Genomic DNA, 11335 nt, shown 5'->3' on the forward strand with positions numbered 1-11335 from the left:
ATTCAGTTAACCATAAACGACCAACTCTATCTGGATGTATTATTAATGGAAATAAGAACTAAAACAATATCGTTTGGTATAAGAAAGAAAAGACAGCTTATAGAAAAGGAGGAAACACTAGAAAAAGAAATACAGCGAATCGATAAAGAAATAGATACACATACTTTAGCTAGAGAATTGCAGGAGAAAAAAGAAGAACTAGTAAGGCTACGAAAAATAAAATTGGAAGGGATCGCATTAAGGTCGAAAGCAAGGTGGGCATCTCAGGGTGAAAAGGTGACTAAATACTTTTGTAATCTAGAAAAAAAGCATTTCGTAAGTAAACAAATGTTGAAATTGATTACACCTCAAGGTAATATTTTGACGGAAACAGACGAGATGTTAGAGGCGACGAGACTTTATTATGAAGATCTATACAGAGAACAGGAAGTAAAAGACATAGAAATTAGCAGTTACGTTAAAAGTTTGCCCAGTCTGGATGAATTGGAATCAGAGCAACTAGAAGGACTTATAACAAAACAGGAAGCTACAGAAACACTAAGAAGAATGCAAAACAATAAGAGTCCAGGCACAGATGGAATGACTGTAAACTTCTACAAATTTTTCTGGAAAGACATTGGGGACTTTGTAGTTAGATCACTGAATGAAGGTTTTAAAAAGGGAGAACTGTCAATTGCACAAAAAGAAGGGATAATTACATGTTTACCAAAGGGAGATAAACCAAGAGAATATTTACAGAACTGGAGACCTATTTCGTTGCTAAACATCGCTTATAAGATAGGATCTGCATGCATAGCTAATAGAATCAAGAAAGTTCTACCAAAGTTAATACACGAAGATCAGACAGGTTTTATTCCAGGTAGATATATTGGTGATAACATAAGAACCCTGTATGACATTATACATTACTTAGAAACTGAAGATCGTCCAGGCTTGTTAGTATCAATAGATTTCGAAAAAGCATTCGATTTATTAAATTGGTCATATATGAACACAGTATTAAAAGCCTATGGATTTGGTTAAAATTTATGTAAATGGATTCACACCTTTTACAAGGCTATAAAATCATATGTCATTGTGAACGGTAAAGTATCCAAAGGCTTGAAAATACAAAGAGGATGCTGCCAGGGAGATCTAATCTCACCCTATCTGTTTGTATTATGCTCAGAAATCCTGGCGTGCAAGATCAGGGAAGATGAAGAAATGAAAGGTATAAATCTCTTAGATACCATCTTTAAATTAGTCAGTTTGCTGATGATACGACATTCACATTAGAAGGAGATAAAGAATCGTATGAAAAGTTGTTTGAAACACTAGAGGGATTTGAAGAATTTTCAGGGCTAAAAATTAACTATGATAAAACATTGAATGTCTGGTTAGGGACAATGAAGAACTCAAAACACCGGTATTTACGAGAAAAGAAAATCAAATGGAACCCCCCAAAATATAAACTTTTAGGCATCTGGTTCACAGAAGATTTATCAAAAATAACGGAAGTGAATACAGGAGATAAACTGATAGAAGTTAAGAAGCTTTTCAAGATTTGGTCAAAGCGTATATGTATACACCCCTCGATAGAATTGCTATTTTAAAATCACTTACACTTTCAAAACTCATTTACTTATGGATTCTTCTCCCCAATCCCCCGGTCAAAGAGATAAATCAACTGCAGAAACTGTGCTATGAATTTATATGGGATGATAAAACAGATAAGATTAAAAGAAAATGTACAGTACATAATGTTGGAAATGGAGGTTTGGGCATTCCAAATATGTGACCCTCCACCACGGAATGAGTCGCTTTGTCCCTGACCAACTTTCCCGCTAGCGGCGATTTTAGGCGGGTGGGGGTCAGGTTGTCGATTTTCAGATTTTGACTTCATAGTAAACTTTAGGCTTTCTTTTATCTCATATTGAAGTATCTAGGCATAACTGTGTCTTCTTTTGCCTTAAAAGTGTGCTTAAAATGCCTAACCCGTCATTCTGATCGCCTATGACTTCGCGAAATCGATCAACTTTGACAAGCTTGCCCTCCGTCATCTCTTGGAATCGACCGGTCGAATCATACATTGTTTTAAAGGTCAAGTCCGTCTCTTTCAATCTATGTCCTTCTCATTGGTTGATTTTTTTAACTACGAACGAATCGTCGCTTTCAAAATAAGGATACACTACGTAAACAATGCGTCACTATGAAGGAAAATCCCCTCTGTCATTGGCCGAGAGAGGCCACGTGACGAAACCAGCCATTCAGCACGCTAGCTCAAATAAACATGGTCGCAGGGTTCGGAAGCACGTTTTCAAGATTGACTTGGCGATTTCCTGACAAGATACACTTGCGCTGCACACATTTTGCCATTCAATGAAGAAGACGACATTTGTGAGTTTCTAACCCAGTACTTCATTGATGGAACTGACCGTTCATGAAATCGATCTCAGTGAACACGAAGGCAACGCTGATTTCGAAAGCAGACGACGCAGGATTGTCGTTCAGTTTTCATCAACAATAATATTAATTTTGATGTAGATGACGAATCAACATTTGCACTAGATACAGAAAGATTGGAAGCCTTCGCCTGTAATTGCCGAAATCACATGCACCAGGTGCCATCAGTGTTGTGACTGACATGGAAACAAGTGAAACTGACTTGCTGCACTGAAGTGATAGACCTGGGTTTCTCACAGCTCACACAAGGAATGTGCAAGCAAAGTGACTGGGGGACTGGATATAGCTGAAGTGTCTGAAGGTAAGCTTTCTTATTTTACCCACATTGACAAATACTGAAATGTAATGATGGTATAATCAGTTGATAATAATTTCTTTAACAATGATTGACTCAAGACTGATTTATTGTCTTACATTGGAACAGGAATTCACTGTTTGACATGTGGAATAAAAATGATTAAAAGAATAAAGTGAATCTGAGGAAATTAACAGAATGTAAATTAAAAGATCTCTCACACACACACACACACACACACACACACACACACACACACACACACACACACACACACACACACAATGTGTGACACAGTGTGTATACATGTCACTCACACACACACACACACTCACACACACACACATACATACACAATGTGTGTCACACAGTGAGTCACATACTCACTCACACACACACACACACACACACACACACACACACACACACACACACACACACACACTGTCCCTTCACAGTTTAACCATTTAACTGAGCAAGGGGAGGTTCAGGGGCATGACATTATGAACAGTTTTCAGTTTCACAGAATTTGCTTCAATGGATATTTTATGTGAATGTGTGTCAGGTTGGTGTGTGTGTGTGTGTGTGTGTGTGTGTGTGTGTTGTTTTAAATAAATATAGAGTTGTGTCAACAGTAAATGCTAACAGTATTACTAATAGTTCAATTTCTTTTTCAGCCCTGAAAGATATGATGGTACTTTATATGCCTGCCTGTACACCAATGAATAATTCTGATATCACTGCTGGCAAGTCATGTCATCAGAAGGAGAGGCAACACCACCAAACTAACTACACTGTCAACTAAAGAACTGTCTGCTGGTGAACTATCTATGAGTGAGTGAGTCAACTGTTAATGTACTATGATTTATAGTATAAATTTACCATGAAGTGTGCAAACTTAGTTTCTTTTTACAAACTTTGTCTAGATGTACATGTATGGAATTGTAAACTTTTGCACAGACATTTACATAAATGATATAAGTGTGCATGTGCTTGACATGCCACTATGCGTAAAGTAACTTAATGGATTGCAGCATGTCATGCACATGCACACTGATATGCACACTGATACTCATAGTGATACAGCATTAATAATCACTATTTCATACTTTTATTATCAGTAAACTGCTTTGTCTGATTATATTATGATATATATATATATATATATATATATATATATATATATATATATATATATATATATATATATCATAAGTGTATTCTTTTTTTATTTTCTGATAAAATACATAGAACTAGAAGTAAAGCATTTTGTAAAGTCCTGTGTAAAGAATGAAAGCTGTGATGTAAATGTACAAAACTGAAATTACTGTTGATATTTAAGGCATTAATGAATAAACTTTAGAACATATAGAAAATAATTCAAAACAAAGGAAATGAAAAGAGATAAAGAAGTATTACATAACAAACTGTTTCAGGATAAACCATGCATTTTTGGAACATACTGACACCACCGGTGGAGAAAAAAGAGTGGAGGAAGAAGGTTCAATATCAACACCATCCACCCTGATGACACTTTGTACCACAAGAATTGATTACCTGTGCCACATATCTGCACATTTTTTTATTTTTATTTTTTATTTTTATTTTTTTTTAGCAGATTGAGTGTTTGTTTGATGAGGTTGTGTGTCTTTATTGTGTTAAGTATGGGTTTGACAAGTAGGTTTTCTTTGCAGATGAAGTGTTTGAAGTGTTCATTTGGATTATGAAATGTATTTCATTTGATGCTATGCTGGGATAAAACACACATGAACTTGTACCTTTTGTATGAGCAGTTTTGTTGTGTGGATCTTTTTTGTTATTTTGTTGTGCTTGTTGTATGGATTATGGTAATATCACAAGCACACTAAGCCAGTGAGCACATTGAATTACAACAATCACAGGATTCGGCATCATGATTTAGCATTTTTTACCTCTAATCTGGCATAAATTTTAGTACACATACTGTACATAGCAAAAGTTTCATAGTAATTGGACCACAAACAACACCACAACAAAACTGATCTTAAAACTGGAAGGTTTTTAGTCATGTTGAGCTGATTAAAAAGTAAGTGTACTAATACTTCAGTTGCAATTCTTTCCAAAAAAATTAGAAAATTCTTATTTGAATAAAATCAAATACACTCAATATTTTTCTTTCAAATTTTGTGCAATTGTGGATATTGCCACTAACTATGTGTGTGCCAAATTTCATGAACATATCTTGCTTAGAAATATGTGGTTGCTATGAACATGTTCCAAAACTTTTCGGCCTTGATTTCTCAGTTCGTTACTTTTGCGACTTTAGAACTTCAAATCACAATAACTTTTCACAGAATCATCCGATTTACAAACTTTTTTTTTCGCTGTAAAGGTCATTTATTGCAGATTTATGATATACCAATAACTAAAAATCGACCTCTGGTGCAAAGCGACTCATTTCGTGGTGGAGGGTCACATATACAAAAGTACATAGAGGCTCTAAAAATATCATGGGTTAGGAAACTACACACAGGAACAGCAAAGTGGAAAAAAATTACTCTTAGTCAAATGCCCAGGAATCAACACCCTGGATCTGTATGGACCAAGAAAATTTGTAACGTTGAATGTAATAGATTCTGGAAAGATGTATATTGGGCATATGTGAATTTTACAAAACATGTTAAGTTAAAAGAAGCACAAGAGGCACTTGTAGAACCACTTTTTCATAACGATAAATTTAAAGTTGGTAATAAGACAGTTTATTTAAAAAACTGGACAAGTAAAGGTATTTTCCTGGTTAGAGATATTGTAGACGAAAGCGGGTGCTTCCTTAGTCATTAAGATTTCACAGAAAAATATGATGTTAAAGTTAATTACTTACTGTATATGGGATTTATACGCTCCATTAAAAGTTAAGCACAAACAATATTACTATCACAGATAAAACATGCAATAAAGAACCAAAAGCACTGCAGATAATAGCTAAGAAGTCAAGAAAGGATTTAAAATATATTATGATATATTACTTGAACCGATTTTTATATATAATATAAATTCTTTTATCAAGTGGGAGCAAAAACTAGATATTGCAATAAACTGGGATACGACTATGAAACAAGTGAAAAACATAAGGAAGTAAAATTGAAATGGTTCCAGATTAGAATATGTCATGGTATATTGGTTACAAACAAAATACTTAAAAAAATGGGAATAACAAATAGCGACATGTGCAATTTCTGTAAAAATGACAGACACAATTCAACACTATTTATGGCACTGTACATTTACTCATCTCTTTTTGGGGGACTTAGAAAATGTCTTGAAGGAAAAGTGTGAAAATTGTGCAAATTTAAAGTTGAATATAGAGCTAGTATTATTTGGAAATGATGATATTACAAAAACAGATGAAATGTTTGACTATATCATTCTAGTGGCGAAACATTTCATCTATAAATGCAGAATAAATAAAATCAAACCATGTATAAAGTACTTCCTTACAGACCCAAGAAACATATACAAAACCGAAAAATATATACACTCGATGGAAATGATGTCCATAGCATTTTCTAGAAAATGGTACCCATACATAAAAATGATGGAAGGCAACGAGGAGAAGGAGGAATGACAACCATGAATGTAATGTTTGTTCTTTTTTGTTCTTTTTTTAAATAAATATTTTCCTTTCATTTATTTACTTTTTTATGCAGTGCATATGACTTTATTTCTGTTTTTTTTCTGTTTAAAAACAATGCTGTGTTGTTGTTTTCCTGCTTTATAGTTTAAATAATGTATAATTAGTAATATTATTGATAATTACAAATTCAATTTTTGTATGTCCGCCTGTATGTATGTAATGTATGTATGCATTCATTAAATGTTAAACTTGAATAAAAATGTTTATTAACAAAAAAAAGTTCTATCATCGGCAGCACACACACACGCACGCACACACACACACACACACACACATGTGCGCGTGCGCGCACACGCTCACATAAGTGCAAGAGCCAGCCCTATGTTCTCCCAAATTTACATTTCATTGTCTATTTCCCCGAGGACAATATTCCGCCAGGTCTAGGACCAATGCTGATCACTATTGACTACAACCCAAAAGTGCTGATTGCGTTACTTTCTCGTATCTGTAATTAATACCATTGACCATCGCTGACCACAACTGATTACCGAAAACTACTGCACACTGACTGACCACTACTGGCCACTTCACACCATTGACCTCTATTGATCAGAGACCTCTGCTGACCACTGACCACCGCTAAACTGTACTCACCGAAGAACACCACTCACCGATGACTACTGACCGCTACTGATCGCTACCAGATGCAGACGACTGACGACGACGTTAACACCATTATTTCCACATTGTGAGTACTATTTTGTGCTGTGTTAGTATTAAAAAAATCAAGCAAATGAGTAAATACAATAAAATTTAGTGAAGAGAAATACATAGAAGGCAACTGATTGAAATTAAAACAAGAACGATAATGGGCCATGCTCAACGAACTCGCGCGCACCTACACATGCGCACCGACACAAGCGTGCAGACACACACACACACACACACACAAACACACACACATACAAACACACACACGCACGCACGCACGCACGCGCGGGCACACACACACACACACACACACACACACACACACACACACACACATGCAACAATTTGCAATCTTAGAAACACTCTCAACCGACAAACAAATGTATCCAGGCCAGACCCGACACATAAAAACACACGATTATCACACACACACACACGCACACACACACACACACACACACACACGCACACACACGCACACACACACAAATACATACACAACACACACACACACACACACACACAAATACATACACAACACACACACACACACACACACATGATCAAAGGTGTCCACTGATGACAAGTGACCACTAGTGACCACTGAGCACTGCTGATCATTTACCATCAATGACCACTGAGAATGAACAATGATTTTTGTTAGTGTGGGTGCAGGCTCGCAGTCGATGCAGGTTGAAAAAGTTTCCATCAGCGCAGAAGTGGATATTGACCACTTCTGCTTCATCCTGGTCTCAAATGGCTCGTTTTAGCATCATGCTGAAGAAAATGGAGAACAGCGTGGGGGCTAGAACGCTATCTTGTTTCACCCCGTTGTAAGGGAGAGGTCATTTTCGCGTCTGACATGGCCTGTTGCGGCATGTATTGTCGCCCCTTCATGTATTGTTGCCGGCGACAATACATGCTTCACTGCACGTATTGTTGCCCCTCTGCACGGTTGCTGTTGTTGTTGTTGTTGTATGCGTGTGTTCGTGTGTGCACGCGCGTATGAGTGCTGTGTGCTTGTTTGTGTGAGTGTATGCGTGTGTGTTTTCCGTGTGTGTGTGTTTGAGAGTACATTTCTGTTTATGTAGAAGGGGTGTGTGGTGGACGGATGGGGGTATATGTGTGGGTGTATTTGGCGTGTGTGTGTATATGTGTGAGTGTGTGTGCATGTTTGCATGTTTAGTGTGTGCGGATGTGTGTGCTATCTTATCTGAGAGCCCTTCAACGACACAACGCTGGGTCGCAAAAGTTACGTCACAACTTTTCACCCAGTGGGTTTAGGATCTTGAGTCGACCGTAAATGTTAAGAGTAAACTGGTCATGTTTGGCAACTGTCACTGTTCGTGTGTGAGTGAGTGTGTCTGTGTGTTTGTATGTGAATGTGTGTGTGTGCGTGTGTGTGTGTGTGTGTAATCTTATCTGCGAGGGCACAGCCTTTCAACGACTCAAGGCTGTGTCGTAAAAGTTACGTCACAACTCCTCACTCCTCACAACAGCACCAATGCAAAGGGGCAACAAATGTGTGCGGGCGGGCTGCACGTGTTGTAGCTGGCAACAATCCATGCAGGGGCAACAATGCATGCCACAACAATGGCCGAGCCTATCCTTGTGGAGCTGTATGACCATGGTGAGGACTTTTGGCGGATGGCTTCTCAAGGATAGTCCATTGCGTTTTCTGCTCAGTGTCACTGCATTTCTCCTAGAGGTGCCTCCAGACGAATACCGTGTCACACCCGCTTTGCTCTAAAGTCACACATGGCTGTGTGGGAGGTAGGAATCTGTGATGGTGGGAGTTAACCTGTTGAGGATTCAAGCAAGATTTTTTCCCGTGATAGAAAGCACAGCGATTCCTCAGTTAGTTTGAGCGGTCTGCATTTTTTTGTTTTGTTTCTGTATACGGTGATAACTACATTGTGGAAGTCCATAGAGAGTGTATCACGCTCCCGACAGCTAAACATACATACATACATACATGCATACATACATACACATGCAAACACAGACACACGCAAACACACACACATGCATGCACGCTCACACACACACACACACACACACACACACACACACACACACACAAAGACAACACACATATACACGAGCAAGCAAGAGAGACATGATTATACATACATGCATACAAACATAAATGTATACATATATGCATATATACATACATACGAGAGATGTTCATTAAAGATTTCCCCTGACTTACCTCCGTTTATTGTGTGAGGCTGAAATTGCATATGTATAATGATACATATCTCTATAGTTCCCGTGGTACTTTGCATCTCTGAACTCATAACAGTTTCTCTTTCACAGGTGCAGTGGTTGAGTAAGGTGTGATAATGGAGTCAGTTGAATGCAGAGTGGTCATTAAGTTTCTCTACTTGAGAGACTGCACACCAAGTGAGACATTCGATGAGATGAAAGAGACTTATGGGGAGGATGCCCCATCGCATGACGTAGTCAAGCACTGGCATCGTCAGTTCAAGTATGATCGGATATCGTTGGAAACGGCTCCCATTCCCGGGCGACCACAGTCCGCCATTGATGAAGACACCATCCGGCAAGTGGAGGCCGCCATTTTAGAGTTTCGCCGCTTGATCATTCACCAACTAGCCCAAGATGTGAAGATCAGTGCGGGGTCTGTGGAAAAAACCCCAACTCATCCATGACCGGAAGTTGTCTGCACGATGGCTTCCCCGATGGCTCACACCTTTCCAGAAGAAGAATGAGTCACGTGCTCCCAGGCTCTTTGGCCATGTTCCAAGAAAACCAGGAGGACTTCTTCGACAGATAAATCTGGAGACTAAAGCTCAGTTGAAGCAATGGAAACACTTTGACTAACCACCTCCGTAGAAGGCACCTGTCCAACCGTCGGTTGGCAAGGTCTTGCTCACTGTCTTTTGGGACCAGCGAGTAGCAGTGATGATGGACTTCCTAGCAAAGGGTACCACGATTACCGGGACATACTATGCTTTATTGCTGCAGGAATTGCGAGAGTCAATCAAAATCGAGAGGCGTGGTATGCTGACTAAAAGTGTCCGCCTCCTGCAAGACAACGTCCCAGTTCACAACTCGCATGTTGCCCAGACAGAAGCACGGCCCTGTGGCTATGGGATCTTTCCTCGCCCCCTTACTCTCCCGACCTCGTACCTTTTTTCAACCATTAAGTCATTTTTGAAGGGCATGTACTTCCCAGACGATGAAACGCTTATTTTCGAGGTCAATTTGTGGCTTCTGGCGTAACCTGGACACTACTACAGACAAGGTCTTCACAGCTGCATAAAGCGATGGGACAAGTGTGTCACTCTGGATAGCACTAGTGCAGAGAGAAAACTATATGTGCCAAGTTTAGTTCCTCTCAGTCCATGGGAAGTGAGACAGGAGAAATCTTTAATGAACATCTCTCGTACATCTTGGTAGCCCCTCGTGTCCGACGATTACATCTATGCATGTTTGAGTCATTCTCGTTTGGTGTGGACTTGCAAGTGGATATGGAGTCCCAGTTTCGATCTCCATGGTTGTCTGCAGTTAGGGAAGGGAAACTGATCGGGCTCTTTGGCCATTGCTGCCGCTGCTGCCTTCCTTTTCTCGCGTGCCTCGGCGATGTTGGTACAGCGGTTCTTCTCAAAGTTGTCAAAGTTGTGCTTGCTTTCTCAGAGCACGCCAGCTGGTCCTGTCCTGTGCGATTGCCTTAGAAAATTCAAGCATGCACAGTATTGACCTTCACACAGTCTTTATAGAGTTCTGGGGGCTATCCTCGCTTTTATTTAAAGGCAGAATTCACCCTAGAAGAGATGCTTGGGGATTCTGAAGTCATCCATTCGGATGACGTGGCATGTCCAACGAAGCTGGGGTTTTAATACGATGGCTTCGATGCTTGTGGCCTTTGCTGTGTCCAGGATCTGTAGGTTTGTGACCTTGTCATGCCATCGTATGTTGAGGATTGTGCACAGGCTGTGCATGTGAAAGTGCTCAAGAAGCCTGATGTCTTCTGTACAAAGTCCAGGTCTCACAACCACAGAGTGGGCCGGATATAACGACTGTCTTGTATACTTTCAGCTAGGTTGATAGCTGGATGTTGTGATGGTTCCGTACTCTGGATCTCAGTCTACAAAGTGTTTTGCTTGCTTTGCAGATCCTGGTCTTGATCCCTTTCTCGAGGGAACGTCAGTGGAGATGATACCTCCGAGGTAATCCCCTACAGTCTCCAGTTCTGTTCTATCAGTGGAAATGGAGTGGCAACGGGCTGCATTTAGAAAGGCAGA

At 39.4% G+C, this 11335-nt stretch overlaps 1 protein-coding gene and 1 long non-coding RNA gene across 2 annotated transcripts; both read left to right on the forward strand.

Moving 5' to 3' along the window:
- Positions 1 to 1779: 1779 nt before the first annotated feature.
- Positions 1780 to 5188, forward strand: LOC143298056 (uncharacterized). Its single transcript, XR_013057346.1, has 3 exons — positions 1780 to 2743; positions 3415 to 3571; positions 4174 to 5188. It is a non-coding gene; the product is annotated as an uncharacterized LOC143298056 (long non-coding RNA).
- A 3466-nt stretch (positions 5189 to 8654) lies between these two features.
- LOC143298276 (protein GVQW3-like) lies at positions 8655 to 9739 on the forward strand. The gene is made up of 2 exons (XM_076611093.1): positions 8655 to 8691; positions 9420 to 9739. Exons 1-2 carry the CDS (start codon positions 8655 to 8657, stop codon positions 9737 to 9739), a joined length of 357 nt encoding a protein of 118 aa, XP_076467208.1.
- The last annotated feature ends 1596 nt before the right edge of the window (positions 9740 to 11335 follow it).

Source organism: Babylonia areolata, chromosome 23 (genome assembly GCF_041734735.1).
Source record: "Babylonia areolata isolate BAREFJ2019XMU chromosome 23, ASM4173473v1, whole genome shotgun sequence".
Lineage (NCBI taxonomy): Eukaryota > Metazoa > Mollusca > Gastropoda > Neogastropoda > Buccinidae > Babylonia > Babylonia areolata.